The 18,161-nt window shown below is 28.7% G+C and overlaps 1 protein-coding gene across 1 annotated transcript; it reads right to left on the bottom strand.

Annotated features, from left to right (window-relative positions):
- Nucleotides 1–15,830: 15,830 nt before the first annotated feature.
- Nucleotides 15,831–16,712, bottom strand: LOC129316597 (zinc finger protein ZAT4-like). Its single transcript, XM_054961012.1, has one exon. It carries the CDS (start codon nt 16,710–16,712, stop codon nt 15,831–15,833), a length of 882 nt encoding a protein of 293 aa, XP_054816987.1.
- Between the last annotated feature and the right edge of the window lie 1,449 nt (nt 16,713–18,161).

Raw genomic sequence — 18,161 nt, 5'->3', positions numbered from 1 at the left:
ATATGTGACAAATGTACATAGCATGATTATTGGCGAGAGTTTGCCTAGGGAGAAGAGTATATTAGTGTAAATTCATGTGGTACTGGTAGTGATCATTGGAATCGAGAACTTGCCTTGGTACCGACCATTAGAATTAAGAGGTAACCCTTATCCCATGGTTGATTCAAGACTGTCCTACTTGTTCTACGAAGGACTCGAACCTAATTAGTCTCTACCGATTTATGAGGAGGCTAGATTAAGGGTATGACACATTATAGTTATTAGTATTAGGCAAAATCGAGTTACATAAGTGAGTGAGTTCACCTTGGCCCAATAGCTCTTCATAAGTGGAAGGCTGGGTTAGTCCATGAAGAACGTAGCCACATGATAGCCACCAGTTTCATGTTAGAGGTAATAAGAGGGTATAAAGTTGGCATATGATCATGCATATAAGTTTGGCCACATGGTTATTAGTTTTGTGGTCCGGCATATGTTGAGGCAGCATGGTTGTTATTATTATGACCCTATATTATGCCTTGCAAAATAACATGATTATTGTGTCTTGTGAGCCCATTTATATGATTGTTAGTTTTGTGAATTGTAGCTAAGCATTTCATATGTATTATATATGCATTTTCCTATTCACATCTATCTATTTACAATTGATATGCAACTATATAGGTTAGGTGAAACTTGATTACTGAGTGGTTATATTCACCCCTCAATTCTCAATATTTTCAAGACCTAGCTCATCAAATTTAAGTTGGGAAAAACACGCACAGCCCTAGGATTGTGGAGTAATCCTCTATATGCCTCTTTTTTGTTGTTTCATGTGTATATATTATCATATTTGCTAACTAAGAACATTTGACGTTATTTTTGCACTACTTGCATTATTTTGTGTATAACTTGTGTATTTTATACCTTGGGTTAGTGAGTTTTGGTTGTAAACTAATGGATAAGGCCAAAATACTTGTGTAAGTAGAAACATTTGTATTTAAAAGAATGGGAATGAAATTGATGAATTTGTGCAACATTTCCTCCCCTATGTATTTTGTGAAAATTGAGGTTGAGTGGTGATTTTGTGATATAAGTGTTTTTTATTATGTGTAATGCATTGCACAGGTTTGCAAGAGTCTATTGAGTATGGTCAAATAGCTGGTGTCAGCTATTGGCATGTGTGGTTAAGTTAGGACACCCATTTGAGAAATTTTGTGAAAAAGTGGTCAAAATAGGTTTTGGTATCTAACTTTTTATAGAGTAAGAGTTTGAGTGTGAAACTGGTGCCATTAGCTAGAGCTAAGAAAAAGCTCTGTGTAGATACCAAAACCCCCTCAATTGGATGTCGGATGGAGATTTAAGATGCATCAGAAGTTTGCTTCCTGTGCTATCAAATGATAGTACTAATACTGTTAAATTCATGCAATACACCACGGCGCATGACATAAAGAAGACAAGCTGCAGTGCACATATAACGAGATGTAGCGTACATGTCATTTTCTGTATAAAATTCATTTTTAAGTTTTAAAACTCATGGTTTTTGATCCTATTTGATTTTTAAGCTTATACACAGTTTTTATACTCTAATTTAAACTTATTAACTAATATCTGAGATTTGAAATGTTGTATTTTGAGATTTCATTGTAAATGGTTCGAGAAATTTTCTTTTACAGAATTTGTCAATCTTAGTAACCTTCGAGGGATAAACTCTTGATTACCTTGATTTTAAAGCAATGTGTGGTTAAGTAAGGGAGACCTTACACTAAGTGTGTAGACTTGTTTGAAACTAATAAGTATCTAGTGATGCGATGTAGGCTAGCATTTAATGAGGATGAAGGATTTGAAGTTACTAAAGGTCATAATAGGCATACGGTGTTTTTAAATACTACAAAGTACACTTATAGGGTTTAGGACCTTATAGGAGTTCCTAGTCAGCATGCCATCTTTGTATTGTATCATGCAAAATTAGATTCTCACAGCCAAATTTCTTAATACTATCATAAAAACACCTATATTGCTAGTTATGGTGTAAGCTTCAACCAGTTAGAGGAAAGAAGTCCTGAAACATTAACCAATATCAACTAATAGTACCTTTTCCACTAACCAAGTTTTCTAGACGACCAAATAAGAAAAGATTGAGAACTGAAGAATCTAGTAGATGACTTAAGAGTGGAATGGCAAAGCATCAAACTGTTCTTAGGAGTTCTATCTCAAGTGACTTGCCTCCTCTTGTTGCAAAAAAGTTGAGTAAGCAAGGTTCACATGTCACTTGCACAATTTGCAAGAAAATTAGACACAATAAAGCAACTTGTCCAAATGTAAGTTTTGTTTAATTATGATCCATTTTTTAAAATATGGTACTTATTTCATTTTCTCTTACTCATAGAGACCTAAGTCAAATGACAAAGGTGTTAGCACTAGAAGAAGGGGCCAAGGAAGAGGTAGAGTAATAAATACTCAAACCATGTCTCAAAGTTCTCAAAGTAGAACAAATACACAGCAATCACACACGAGGACACCACGAGGAAGGCCATTCTATAGAAGTCAGATTGATAGTGGAATGGGAGTAAGGATAGACTTAGATACTAGAAGGACTGTATATAATGTATGTTAAGTTTTAAAATTTATACTTCCTTTGTTAACTATGTAGTTGAGCAAGCATGAGTTTTAAAATCTAGTACTGATTTGATTGTTTGATGGTTTTTATATTTATAGCCTGGGGTGCCCTTAAAGGTAGTTCTTGAAGAAGGCACTACAAGAGAATATCTTGAGTAACATGCAAACCTTAAGACTCATTTTCCCATACCAAATGAGAGAGCAATGAGGAGAGGCAATGTCAAAAGTAGCACAAGTGAGGATGTTTCTTGCACGATTGCATTTATGCTCTGTTTGGTTGGGAAGAAAATATGGGAGGAAAGAAAACATGGAGAGAAAATAGGAGAGAAAACTGATTCTCCCTTGTTTGGATAGAGAAGAAAAAATAAGAGGAAAGAAAAAGTGAGAGGAAAATAGGGTGTGGGACCCACTATTTTTTCCTTCCAACTTTTCTCTCCAACAGTGGAGAGATTTTGGGAGTAAAACTTTTTTCCACCATCTATCCTCTCTCCCTCTCGTATTTATTTCGCACTCTGACTCTCAAGAGACTACTTAATTACATTAATTTAATTTTAATTAAACAGTTTAGTTTATAATTTCTAACTTTTATAGTTATGAATTACATTAATTTAAGTATTCAATTAAATAATTTAGCCATTGGCTAGATCAAGTGTCTAGAATTACATTAATTTAATTTTAATTATTTGATTTTAAAATATAATATAAAATATATTTTTAACAAATAATTTGATTTTAAATTAATTTGATTATGTTAATTTTAATATAATTTCTACTTTCAATTTATTTTCACAAATATAATTACATGAAACATGATATATTTTGATATAAGGGCATTATAGTTATTATGATATCTGTTCATTTTCTTTCCTCCCTATTTTCTCCTGTCCATCCAAACAGAAGGAGTGATAATATTTTCTTTTCAGTTTTCTCTTCTCTCCATTTTCTTTCCTCTCATTTTCTTTCCTTTCAACTTTTCTTCCCATCCAAACAGAGGGTTAGAGAAGGCACTAATGTCTCTAGTGTTTCTGATTTGCCATTCATGCCACCAGGTCTAACTTGGAGAGGTCAAACATGCATGATGACCTCACAGCTTTTGGAACAAAGAGAAAAGAGAATTGGCGACTTGAGGAGAAGTAATAGAAATAAAGGCATGTAAATTGCCTTTTAGGATTTTGTTATTATCAACCTTTTATTTTGAACTTAAAGATGTTGATGTAGTTTAACTTTAGGTTGGTGTTGTTTATATGACTTTTGGAACAAATGTAACTTAGGGTTTATGTCCAAAATGTCTTTTTAACTTGGCCATGTCATGCTGAAATATAGAACAGGTTGACAATGATAGTGCTTCTTTTATTTGGATGTTAATTAAATCCATTTGGTATTTCATATTGTTTGCATAGGTTTAAATCCATTTTATATTTTAAAGGGTTCAATTATATACGTTAGATAATCGTTACTTAGTGTGAGTTGGTGTAAGGTATTAGTCTTTAAATACTTTCGATCATGTCTAGCCATCATCAAGTCCAATATTTCATATTTATGTTGACTATTTATCTGTTATTAATGTTATTGTGTGATTAAAGCTAACCTGGGAAGATCGCATTTTTTATTTCAAAACATACTTAATGAGGCTGTAAAGTAGGTTAAGTTTTATGGCATTGAACTTACAAGAGAGTTGGTTTTTGAAGTTTATGCATGCATTTACAGTTAAGGTTCGTGGGGTTATTAACTTATTATTATTAATATGGATCAATGATCATTAGTATTTAATAATTAAGAATTAATCAACATTTTTTTAGCGCACTTACTCTTTAAAATGCCAAGAGATAGAGATGATACAAGTGGTGCCAATAGAATGAGTTGGATCCAAATGCCATTTCATATATGGCTTTCATATAGGGGGCAAGAATGATACAGGGGGGACTATTAGCAAAAGAAAAATGAGTTTGGGACTAATTTATTCCATCCATATCCAGTTTCAATAAAGATAGCATAAGAGGATTAAACAAAACACGCCCAACATTTAGGGACTTACACAAAACACTAAACATTTCCTCTTATTAACTTCTAAAAATTAAAAAAAATACACAGGACAAGACAATGCCACATTCAGGTACTTCTTCAACTTCCTTTGCATCCTCTTAATCTCAACATATAAAGCATCAACCTCAGCTTCAACTCGATTTCCTGTATCATGTCCATCACCATTATTTTGAACATTCAACCTTTCCATATGATCAAGCAGCTCATTAATTACATCATTCACCCTCTAACCCATCTCACCATCATTGTAGATGAAAAACCCGCAACCTCCTTGTGAAGAAGAATAGACAAGATGACGAAGAAGAATAGATGAGAACTCAACCCAGGGAAGAAGAACATATGACAAGTGATGAACCCGTTGATAATTAAGGCAACCATAAAACCTTCTCCTAGGATTTTATTCACTCAATGAGGTCCATCACTGTGTAACCAAACCACAACAACAGTACCTTGCCAAAATATCATACTGAACCTCACAGCTTTGTCTTAGCACTGCTAGCCTCCTTCTAGATCCTGTTGTTCAAGAGGAGATAGATTCAACCATCTTGAGATACTCACGATGTTATCTTAATTTAGCAACGGCTCTTTATTAACTCTTCAATACAGGGAGGGTTAGTGTTGTTATGGTAGTTTAGCCTTTTAATGGGTGGACGATTGTAATTAATCTAGGTCAGATAAGTTCCCATTGCCTTATGTTGGTCTAGTCAATGAAAAATTCTTGCCACATTCTACTTTGTTGGTCAACAATGATAATTTAACAGTCAACATCATTTAAGTTTAACGGTGGGTCCATATTATACCAATTTTGAAAGTTTAAGGGTAACATTGCACCTAAAATAAGTTTAAAATATTGGCCATACTTGAAGTAAAAGTTTCGAAACAAATTTTCCCTTTTAACCTTAAAAATATTTGAAGGCCTTTTCTTTGTAAAAGCCTTATCCTTTAAATGTCTTTTTTAAGCTTGATAAAGATAACTGGTTGAAGTGGAATTTAAAGGATATAGGATCAAGTTGGCCTTTGAAATAGAGTAATTTGTTCTCAATTAGTTACTAGGCACTGTGAAGAAGCCACAATGAACTGATTTTTGAAGGCAAAGTAGTTTCTTTTTACTCGATATATGCTCAAGTTAACTCAATCTTATCTAGCATGGAGTTAAGCAAGCTTAACTTGAACAATGTTAATATTTCTGATCAAATTCCCCCTAATAGCAGCCTGAGATAAATAAAAACTCATTTAAGGTAGGTTAGTTTGAATGTTGATGGAGCGTTTAACCTTGAAACAAATAAAGGAGGATGTGGTGGTATAATTTGAGACCACACAAGGAGGTTGTTAGAAGGCTTCATGTATGGTTTTGATTGGGTCAATAATATGTTGACTGAACTATGGGCTATCCTAATGGGTCTTAAGTCTGCTTGGGAAGTAAGGCACAGACAAATTATGTTAGAGTTTAACTCTATTGAGGCTCTTGGATATGTGGAAGAGGGGTCCTTTAGCTTGCATCATGATAGTAGAGTCATTGAGGAATTTTAGAATCTGATGAAGAGGGGTTGGAAAGTCATTCCACGGTATATCCTACATGAAGGGAATGTGGTAGCGAAACATCTTGCAAAGCAAGTGCTGGTAGGCTGGCTTGGTTTGCACAAATTTTATAATCCTACAGTTGAGGTTGCTCAGTTGATTGTTTTTCATTTTAATAATCTCCCCAATCCTTACACTGGGCATTTTCTTGTCCAAAAAAAACCCTTATCTTTTTACAAGCAAAATTAAACATAATTAAGTAAACAAATAATATATTGATAATACATAGATAAGTATTATATATAGAATATCTGATATGAAATTTTTAATTTAGAGTATCTTTAATTATTCTGGAAAAATGGAGCATCTTTAATACATAGATAATTATTCTATCTCTACTTTTTCAAAGAACCTCTACCATTTCTTCTGTTGTGACTAAAAAAAAGTAAGGGTCAATGATTTAAAAATCAAACTGAACCGAATAGTTGAACCATTGACTAAAGCCATTAATAGTTTAGTTTGGATCAAAAAAATTATTTTCATAATTGAGTTAGATTGGATTGAAATTGATTCACTATTAAGTCAGAAACCAAAATTGAATCAAGAACTAAAACGAGTTTCAGAAAACCAGACGATTTTAAACATAATACTAAAAAAAGCTTATTTAAAAAAAAAACTAGAATAATTCAAAACTTAGAGCCTACCAAAAGAAAACTTCATTTTTGGACATTTACGCTAATTTAATCAAGATCCACATTATTAATTTATACAATTATAATTTATAATATTATTAATTTACAATCATCTTATATCATTTAGTAACATATTATAAATTTTTTTATATTTATTTTATATATACATTTAATATTATTTTTATTTAATTATTATGCCATCAGTTCAATTATTAGTCCAACCTGAACTGTTGGTCTTTCTAATTTAACATTTGGTCCAAATCTAAAAACATTGGTGGGGGCACATTTTTTGTTTTCTTCATCACGTAGCTTGCTGTGAAAAGATTAAGTTTAGATGAAAAAAAAAAAAAATCAAAAAAATGTGAAAAACGAAAACTACGGGAAGACAGTCCTGATTTTGTTAACTATTTTTTTTATTTTTTTTATTATTTCATATTTTAACTATTTTTTTCAAAATAATGGGCCCAATCAATTATTTCAAGCCCAGTAACAATTTAGGTCCAATTATTTTCATTATATCTTTTTTTTTCACCAACAATTATTTTCATTTTATCTACTTCAGGTTTTTTTTTCCCTTCTTCAATGTCTTCTAATGGCTTAAAATAATTTGGGATAGTTATAAAAAATATTGTTTTATTTTAATTAAATTTTACTTCATTTTATTCATTTCAAATTTTAATTTTTTATTATTTCAAGGCAGTTGCCACTAGTTAAAGGTTGAATATTAATCCTCGATTTTTATATATTTATAAATCACTTCTAATATATTTTATTAAAGTTAAAGAAAATTTCCAAACTCATTAGTTTTTTTTAAATTAAGTTTTTAACCTTACTCCAATTAAATATACATTTTTAATAACACATCTTCTTTCAACAATAATTAATGAGGGTAAAAGGAGGAACTCATGATAAAATGTCAATACCATGCCTTATAAATGGGATAAAAAATACTTATCTCTATCATATCTTATAGGATAGAAGAGTAAATTAACCCTTAAATTATAAGTTTGAAAATGTCTAGAACAATTTAAACTCATTTCTTATGTAATGTTCTCCTTCAACTTTAAAATAATATAATCTGGCTCCTGCTGTTAAAAAAATAACTTTAATTTAAGTTTTAGTTGATCAAAAATGACAAAAATGAACCTCAAAAATTATAAAAAAATTATTGGTCCATTTTTATAATTTTTGAGTCATTGTTTGAAATCTTTAGATCCTCTATTGTAATTTTTTGAGTCTTTTTTTATTTTTTTAAAAGTCCTTTTGTATCATTTTTTAATCAGCTAATGATTAAAGTTAACTTTTGTTAATGGTAGAAGCTAGATTGCATAGTTTTCAAAACTTAAAATGGAATAATACACAAAAATTGAATTTAGGATCTCATATACTATTGTATTTATAGTTTAGGAGTTAATTTGCTCTTTTATCCTATATTATAAATGGAATTAAAGGGATTATCTAAAATCTTATCTCTAAAAACATGATTCAAGAGTTATTGCTAACAGCTTCAAGGGGGAAAAAAAAGAAAATGAACAAAAGAAAATCACACTAAGAATTTAAAAACAACTCTCAAAAACCAGCTCTCATCCAGGAGAAACATGCTATCATGAAGGGACAAAGCATCTCAATAAATTTTCTCTCCTCATCTTCTGTAACAATTAATGGAAGTTAAAGTTTTTTGTATTTTTGTTCTATTTTTATTTTTTAGTGTGGTATGATGTATCTCAGTTTAAGATGCAATCTTCTGTTGAGTTGTATGAAGTATCCAAATACTATAAATGTTTTATTGGAGTTCTCTTCAAGCACACTCCCCACGCTAGTCCTAATACTTATACCTCATATAAGTATATTTACTTCATGGGAGAATGACAATTGAAGACCCTGCAAGGAATTAATATGAAATAAAGACCTTCAAGTTGTGAATTCTTGAAATTTCAGCTATAGAAGGTCATTGATATTTTCCAAAGGTCCTTATTTGTCATTCTACCTTATTTCGTCCATTTAAAATTATAAGATGCTTTGAACTAATGCATGGATTTTACTAATGAATAATTTGCAAAGTATATTTTCTAAAAATATATTTCTTTTATTATAGGTGCATTCACCGGATATTAGATTTTCTAACTTCATAATATGGTACATGGGAGTAGTTTTGTTTTCTAAATTTACTTTTTAAAATGGAAAAATGAGCAAATTATTCAATAAATTTTAGGTCAAATAGCACCATAGATCCTTAACTTATATATTGTATAAATTATTCCCTCAACTTTTAAAAATGGTACAATCTAAGCCATATTGTTAATAAAAATTAATTTTAATTATTAGTTAATCAGAAAATAATAAAAAATATTAAAAATTACAGAAAATGATTAAAAAATTTGTCATTATTTTCTAAAATTTTTTAAATCTTTTCCTTTAATTTTTGAGTCCGGGGGACAGGTTGGTAGAAATCCATCTTTTTCTCTCTCTTTGCCTGTCAATTGGGATAAAATGTAAATCTTTAATTCACATGATTGGCGGCTTCTTTCTCCTGTTGAATTGTATTAATTTTTTTTATAATTTAGGTATTCTTTAATATGTGTTGCTAAAATTAAAATATAAATTTAATTATTGGCCAAAAAAATATTTCAAATTAAAACTTTATAATTGTAATCATTAACACTTGAAATTAAATTGCAAATATTGAATTAGTGAAATGATAATTCAAATAAATTAAGTTTCAAATAAGGATTAAGGTATATTTTTATCTTTGAACTTTTTTGAGGAATATTGGGCGCCCTATACTAGTATGTGAATCAATTTTTTCCCTAAATCCTTTTTTTGAGGAGCAAAAAACTCGTTCTATTAGTTAGCCATTAACTTTTTTCATTTTTTACTAATATGATATGTATGTGTGGGACTCACACATAATAACATGTAAGACTCTAATTATGTCTTTTAGTGATAATTTATTCTTAAACTTTTTTTTTGTAGGAACGCTGCATCTTGAAGTCTTTTTCTAGGAGCGTTAAAAACTTAAAATTTTCTTAAAATAAAATTTAATAAATATTTTTAAAACATTAATATTTTGATATTTAATAATTTAAATATTATTATTTATGAATATTCATTCAAAATTTATAAATTATTTTTTAAATATTAATAGCTTGTACTAATTTTTCATAAATTTATAGAGTATACATGACTTGTAAATTTTTATACATTGATCATATTTCTAATATTTCTTAAATTTCTTAAATTTTTTTATGTCATTCTCCATAATTTTTTTGATAAGCTAATGATCTTCTTTCAAATATTACATCACCTAATTTACTATTTTAATATTTTAATATTTTATAACTGTGTATTAAAAACAAAGAGAATAAACCTCCAAATTAATGGAGAGATCCATCTCATCTCTCCATTATTCTCTTATTAAGTAGCTTTTTTGTAATATATTAATAGGACAGACGATATCTTTCAAATAAATATTTTTGTTAGCAAGTTGATCCTAATATATCATATTTTTAATTTTACCCTTGACACTGCAGCGTATAAAGAGTATTAAATTTAATTTGGGTGGTGCAATAGTTGACCAAAATAATTATAGAAAAGGACATAAAAATTTATGAAAATTAATCAATATTAAAAATATAATCCATATATAAAAATTACAAGTTATCTATAAATTTCTAAAAAATTAGCTTGAGATGTTAATATTTAAAATATAATTTATTAATTTTAGATGAATATTTATAAGCAATAATGTTTAAATCATTAAATATAAAAATTTCTACAATTTTAGTAAAGTTTATTAAATTTATTTTAACAATATTTTAAAGTACCCCACACTCATAGAAAAAAGCTCCAAAGTGCCCATCGTTATTAAAAAAAGAGTTCAAAAGTAAATTAGTGTCAAAAAATATGAACAGAATCCTACATGACATTGTGCCTCAGCCCACGACACGTTAGCAGAAAACAACAAAGTTGATAGTTGACTAACAAAGGGGTTTTTTGTTACTCAAAGAAATAATTGAAGAGAAAATTGTCTCACTTATCAATACAAGATGTCCAACACTCCTTAAAAAGGTTTAAATGTAAAAATGCACATTGACGAACAAATTATTGATAGACGTGCTTAATCTTATAAAGCAATCTTGCATTCATGATTACAATAAATGTTTTAGTTGTTATTTTTGTTTAGTTATGTGAATGCCAATGGTTTAGTTTGATTAATTTTTATAATGTTGACCAATCAAAATTATTATCTTCAAGTATTTTAAATTCATAAAATAAACAAAAAAATGACAAAAAAAAAAACTTAGAGTGTAGATAAAGCTCATTGTGTCTCTTTAAGGTGATTCCCTATTTTCTTCATTTTAAATCAAATTATATATAATTGATAATTAATTTGAATTATATACTATCTAGATTTAAGTTGAAATTATATATTATTTATAATTATCATTGGTCAATATATCAATATAATATATACTCCCCCCTTCAATACTATATAAATATTTTTTTAAAGTGTCATGTTCATATTATAAGGCATTTTGGAGTTTTCAAGTTGTAATTAATAATATTTTTTTCAAAAATACACTTAATTAGGGGTATAATTAATAATATTTTTTAATTAAAATATTCTATTAAATAAGGATAAATATAAAAAAAGTGTGTAATTTTAAAAATAATTAACTAACTCATTAAAAGTGTCATTCGAGTAAATTATCTTATAATATTAAATAAATGAAATATTTGTATGTAATATATAGTTATAACAAATTGCAACTCTATATTAATTGAAAAGAATAATGTCTTATTTTTCAGATTCTATGTACATGTATTGAAAAATGTGTCTAATTAATGCTAAAAGAAGGATGCATAAACTACCTGAGGGAGGACTAGACCGGATTAGCTTAATCTAGAAATTTAATTCTGGATTCTCTATAAAATCAAAAAATGAATGCATTTGATGCAATTATTAGATTTCAATCCATCCATTCATTATTTCTATATATGTTGAATTCCAATTTATCTACTCCCGCATGTCCATAAAGGAACATTTTCTACCCGCTATCATTGGTCCAAATGTATGATATTTCACAGTTTTAAAAAACATCTTTTCATTTTTATTGTTATACTGGTCAATATGTATCTGAGTAATTATACATGTGAAATTGTAACTTTGTAAGTGTTGATTATTGAGAATGACAAAATTAAAAAAAAAAAAACAGAGAGAGTCAACTTTTCCTGAGATTTTAAAAAATTATTTTTTTTTAATCTACTGGTAATACAAGTGTACTACCTCGTGTATCAGAAAATCAGACAAAGTATTTGGGTCCCACACTCTTTTTTTTTTTTTTTTTATAACCTCTTCACTTTGTAAAGCCAAAACCAGATTTTTGTTTCAAACCAAATCTGGTTTTTCCAAATTTCAATCAATACCTATAATAGGATAAAAGAAGTGCTGAAGTGTCCGATTGAATTTTAATTGAATATAATTAATCATAAAAATAATTTAATTAAATAATTAATTTTAATTATAATTAATTATATTATAATATAATCCGTTTAGATATTATTTTTTTTAAAATTAATTTTAATATAATTGATGATGTTTGGATAATTTATTCAGAATCAATTTTAACTTTATAAATTATCATAAAGGACATTTTTTTAAAAATTAAATTATTAATAAATTTGTATCTAATATTATTAAATTTGTTAAATTTCATTTAAGAAGTGAAATATATTATTTAAATTACATATCTGATTAATTATAAAAATTTAAATTCTCTTAATATTAATAATTTAATTTACATAAATAAATAACTCAATATATTTTAGTTCAAATAAATTTATAAAAGAGAAACATTTAATTTTTAAATACCAAACATCAATTGTACAATAATAATGAAAGATGATAATATCTTTGATATTGATCTTTATAGTATTACATATGTGTAATTGAATGTTATCGTCTTAAAATTCTTCTTATAATTTTGCAACATAAATAATATAGTATATAAAACAAATGACTCAAAATCTCTCTTTCTTTCAATCTTTGCAACAATTTGTAATGAACCTAAATTTTAATAAATTAATTAAATTTGGTTTGTCAATTAATATTTTATTTAAATTGTTTTATAGTAAGTGTTAAGTGAAGTGATAGTTACAAACAAACAAAAAAGCAAAAAAGGAATTAAGAATTTATGTTATTTTTTTTTTTTTTTTGTGTTTTAAATTTTTTTTTTTTTATTTTTCTTTCCATGTCTTTATTCTTGACTCATTATGTCCCCAATGCTACTGATCAGCTATGCTACAGCTCTCGAAAATTGATTTTTCTCCAACAATGGATTAACCAAAAATGATAATATTTGGCTATTTTTTTGATTAATCGATTTTTTTACTGAAAAATAGATCATTTTTTCTTAACTAAACGGACACAAAATGGCATAGCTGAAGAGGCAATTCATGATTGTCGTTTATAAAACCATATTTATATTAGTGTGTGAAACATATCTTCTAGAATATAATTATTTTTAATAAAATATATATATAAATAATAAAAATATATAATTTTTTTAATTTCAAACCCAACTTGATTTTCTACATTTCCGCTAGCTATCCAAAAAGTTCCTCTAAAAAATAAAAAAATATTTAAATTTTGATTAGTACAAACTTAATTAGGCTATCTAATTAGTAAATTTTCTTACTTTAATATATACAAAATATAAAATGACTTTATTTTTTAAATATTATAAATTTTAAAATTAAAATATATATTTTAAATTTAAATGGTCTAAATGTCATTGCAATTAAGGACCTTTTGTTCAGCTCTTATTTAGGCAATGAAGTTAATTGTTGAAAAAAATAGAGATATTGTGGAGTTTTTCAAACAAAAAAAAAACTATATCATTATAGGATTATTTATTTAAGTTATGAAGGTAGTATTTAGTTAGAGGAGAAGGGAGAAAAGGGGAAAAAGAATTTTAAAAAATCTCTTATCCCCTTCACTTTACCAAACAAGCCCCTTCCCTTCCTTTTATTTAGATGGGATAAGGGAGGAGAGGGGTTGGTAAGGTGGAGGGGAGGAAAGATTTTTTAAATTTTCTCTCCCCTCCAAAACCTCTTCCCAATTTAGGGTGTGTTTGATTTAAGGGGAGGGGAGCCCCTCCCTTTCCCTCCCTTCCCCCCAACCAAACACACTTTAGGGAGATGCCTTTCTCTTCTCCCTTACCTCGCTTCCCCTCCATCCCCTCTCCTTTCTCCCTCTTCTCTTGAATTAAATAGGGCTTAAAATCTGGAGTAGATTTATTGTGCAGAGATAATTTATGCCAATTCAAAGCATTTTATAGAAATTTGAACCCATATTTTGTGCGAAAAGTCAAAGGTCAAACATTTCTTCTAGAAGATGATGGTATTAATTAATTTCGCAACTATTACCATTAATTTAAGATATTCATACGGAAGCCAAAAAAAAAATCAGAAGTTCATATCCTGAAATGAAAAATCATTGCAAATAAATACTTCAGCCACCTCATTTATTTTTTTAGTGTAATTTTATATTTCTATTATAAAATATGTTTTAACATCAATTAAAAATAATTTTTTATATTGGTTCTCTCATCAGTGTAAAAATAATCAATATAAAAATTTTTAACTTTTTATACTAGTTAAAGGAAAATGATCTATTAATAAACTCATTTCAAAATTATTCCTTATTATTTTACTCTTTATACATTTAAATATTTTTCTCACTCTCTCTTATTAAATAAAAGGTTTTTTGAGAATTTTACATTGCATTTTGGATAAATTAAAATTTTAAATGTATTTAATTCATTTAATTTGAAAATTTAATAAAAAAAAAGTGTTTTATAAAATGACACAGTTGTCAATTGAAAGATAGTATTCAGAGGAGATATGCTTGGTTAGTTTTAATTTGGTTTTTCGTAGTCTTGATTGGAAATTTAAAAAAAAAAATTGAAAGATAGTATTTGTGCAATCATTGATGTGAAACTGGCTAGAACTTTGAATTTTAGTATCTAAAATTCAAAGTTCAAAAACAACAAATTTAGAACACTCGATTTACATGAAGTAGTTTCGTTAAAGCTTAAAGGACCACTGGACTTGGATTATGATTTATGATTAAGGAATTTGATGTGATTTTTTTTAAAAAAAAAGACATGTCATAAATTAAAAGTTAAGCATCGCATAACATATACTCTGTTTGATTTTTTTTATAAGGCATCATATCAATTATTTATCTTTTTTATAAATTTTATATTTTATATAGATAAGTCATTTTTTAATAGTTATATTTATTAAGTTCTAACAGATTTGACTTAGATATTGTATATCGTAAAATTTGACCTGAATATTTTATCCATTGATAAAACTTTTGCAATCATCAATAATTAGCATAAACATAACTACAATTTAAAATTGTAGTTTGGATATTTTGGTATTTTGAGTTCGAGTTTTGAAATATATATAGTCACGTTAAATAAATATATTAAATGCATTCTTGAGATACCTATTAGATTGCCATTGAAAGTAAAGATTTCACACCACAAGGGTTCGAATTAGTTTGAACAAAAGGTGATAATATTCCCAAATTTTTCAAGATACCAAATGATAAAATAAAAAAAATCAAAATGATGTAACTAAGAAGACAAACATGAATATCACCAAACTATCAATTGATTCCATAAAATTAAGGAGTTGTCAAAGTAAAGTTCTTTGACAATTAGATGATACATGAAGCAGGGAAAATTATCTAAGTTCATAATTAAGAACTTGTAACAAAGGTATATAAACTTAACATAAACTAAAATTGCTTGAAAATCTAGAAATTAAACCTCCTTAATTATTATGGAAAATTAAAGCACATCATTATTCAATAACCTTTACTAGGAGAGTTGAAATTGCAATTAGGCTACTCTTCAATATCCTCCATTGGAGCAGGTGAGTTAAGATCTATCTCCTTGAACCCAAACTTCATAGCTTTAGGAGAGTGTATCTTCTTGTGTCTTCCAAGTCCTTGGCTAGACTCAAACACTTTGAAGCAGTAAGGCACTTAAGCATTTTGGGATCTTTAAGAGCATCATTATTATTCCCCCAGTTACCATCATCCCCAATTTCTTCATCAAATTCACCATCTACCTCTAATTGATCATTCTTGAAGACCTTTTTGTGGCTTGCTTTGTGCCCACCAAGAGCCTGGTAAGATCTAAAAACTTTGTTGCATGTCTCACACTCGAACCTTTCACCATGAGAATGAACCTTTGCATATGAGTCTTCTTGTTCATTCTCACCCTTCGCTTGTTTTTTCTCGATCAATTCTTTTCTTGTAGGCCATTTATCCTTGGAAAGTATCATGAGAGTTAAAGCAGCATCTACAACTTGAACGTAAGAATTAAACATCAAACCTGTTTGATTTCGATTAGCTTTTGTCTTAGGCGGCAACATTACTGCTCTTGTTGCATCATGAATTTTGCGGCAACGTTTGGATCTTTTTCCAGTCTGGTAAGATTGATCTGATTTGCTTCTCTGATCATCGCCAGGGTTTGAAAATTTTATTGCAAAGTCTTGATTCATAGAGTAAAAGTTTTGTTTAGTTAGTGAATTCATCTTCAGAAGACTTTTTGGTGAGGAAGAGATTGAGTGTTGATGGATTAAGGACGAACCCCCATCGACATCAACTTTGGATATTTTTGAAGGCATAAGATCTGTAGTCGGAGTTATTGGAGCAGGCTTGGGAGGGATCGGAAGTTTTGCAAGGTGAGTCCTCATGTGCCCTCCCAAGGCTTTTCCACTAGTAAAAAACTTATAGCAGATGACACAGATCTTGCCACCACTATTCTTGTTTTTCTTCTCCATTGTTGCTTGTTGGAAGAAAGAAAACCCAAAACGTCAAAAACTTTCTCTCTCTCTTCTGTCTTTCTCTCTCTAACTTGGGGTTGTTGAGAACTTCTATATGCTATAAGAAGAGCCTGGTGGGCCTCTTAAAGTACTAGGTGACAAGCTTTCCTTAAGCGAAAAGAACAAAACTAGAAGGCATAGAATGACTCATGCCATTACATTTCATCAACGCATTTGAGTACATTGCTCTCGTTCTGAAACGTTGCACTTTTACGGGATTTATTTGAGGAAATTTACTATTAAATTTTATAAAATCAGATTGTGCATTTACTAATCTTTTCATTTATTTTCATTTCATAAATGCATAATAATCCTATGAAATATAGCATGAATAGTAAGAATCTAACATAATTTCTTTCAAAATATTGGTAGTATCCGCGTCAGCTTGCATTTATCATGACAAATCAATATTTTGGATTTTGCTTAATTGATGCAAGCAATTTGTAATATCTGGCATTTCCTCGAGACTAAAAGTTAGTAAATGCACAAATTAAGATGAGTAAAAAGGTTAGAAATTCCCATGACAAGTAAGAACAACTTTCAAAAGTAGAAAGGTAAATAGGACTTCAAGAATCACAGCCCCTAAAGTTACTATCACAAAAAAATTTAGATGTTTCAGACCGAATAGCAAAAGATGGTGAGGAATCTCATAAATTTGTCATTCAATGCTGGATTTTGTAAAATAAGACGCGTGTGTGCGTGCCACATGCACATGGATGTGTTTCTATGCATGTAACATTATTTGGGTGGTCAAGCATAGCTCTACCAAGTCCATGATCAACTTAGGAGACTAAAAATTTGAATTCTCTAAAAATATAAAAAATGGCAAACATGAACAGCAAATGGTTTTAAGGACCTAAGGAAAAGGAATTAAGAGAAAGAAGTGACTAAAAGGCAAAACATAAAATTAAGTTAAAAAAGTCATTGATTAGTTAGCACTAATTTGAAAATGAAAATGAAATGCAAAGATTCTTAAATGACAATCATGTTTGTGAGGCTCAAAAGTCTAATCATATCATACAAGTAATTCCAAAACATGTAATCCTAAATAAATTATGCCTTTTGAATGTAATGAAATAGTCCTTTCCTGTACAAATCCTTGATCATGCACAATTAAAACTTGTAAGACTTTAAATGATTTACCATGCACTTAAGGCAAAAAAACTCAATTATAAATTAAGGGTAGCTTGAGAATTTTACAAGCCAGATAATAACCTCTATAAAGCTAGAAATACGGGTCATAGGCCTACCCACCAAGGTCTTATGGGTCAAAAAATTAGCTTATCTTTACTAATTTACAATTAATTCTAAAATCAAGATAATCAAGGGGCTAAACTAAACCAATTACTAGGTTTATAAAAGTTTTGTGAATGGGATCCCAAGTTTTTAAATCATGAAAACACTTGA

This window comes from Prosopis cineraria, unplaced genomic scaffold, assembly GCF_029017545.1.
Source record: "Prosopis cineraria cultivar Desert tree isolate PC_DT_omini unplaced genomic scaffold, ASM2901754v1 PC7, whole genome shotgun sequence".
Lineage (NCBI taxonomy): Eukaryota > Viridiplantae > Streptophyta > Magnoliopsida > Fabales > Fabaceae > Prosopis > Prosopis cineraria.
The sequence above is the reverse complement of the archived record's forward strand: the minus strand, read 5'-3'. Positions and strand labels throughout refer to the sequence as shown.

Bases quoted from the DNA above. Each gene is read 5' to 3' on its own strand.
- LOC129316597 (XM_054961012.1), bottom strand. From the start codon at position 16,712: ATGGAGAAGAAAAACAAGAATAGTGGTGGCAAGATCTGTGTCATCTGC.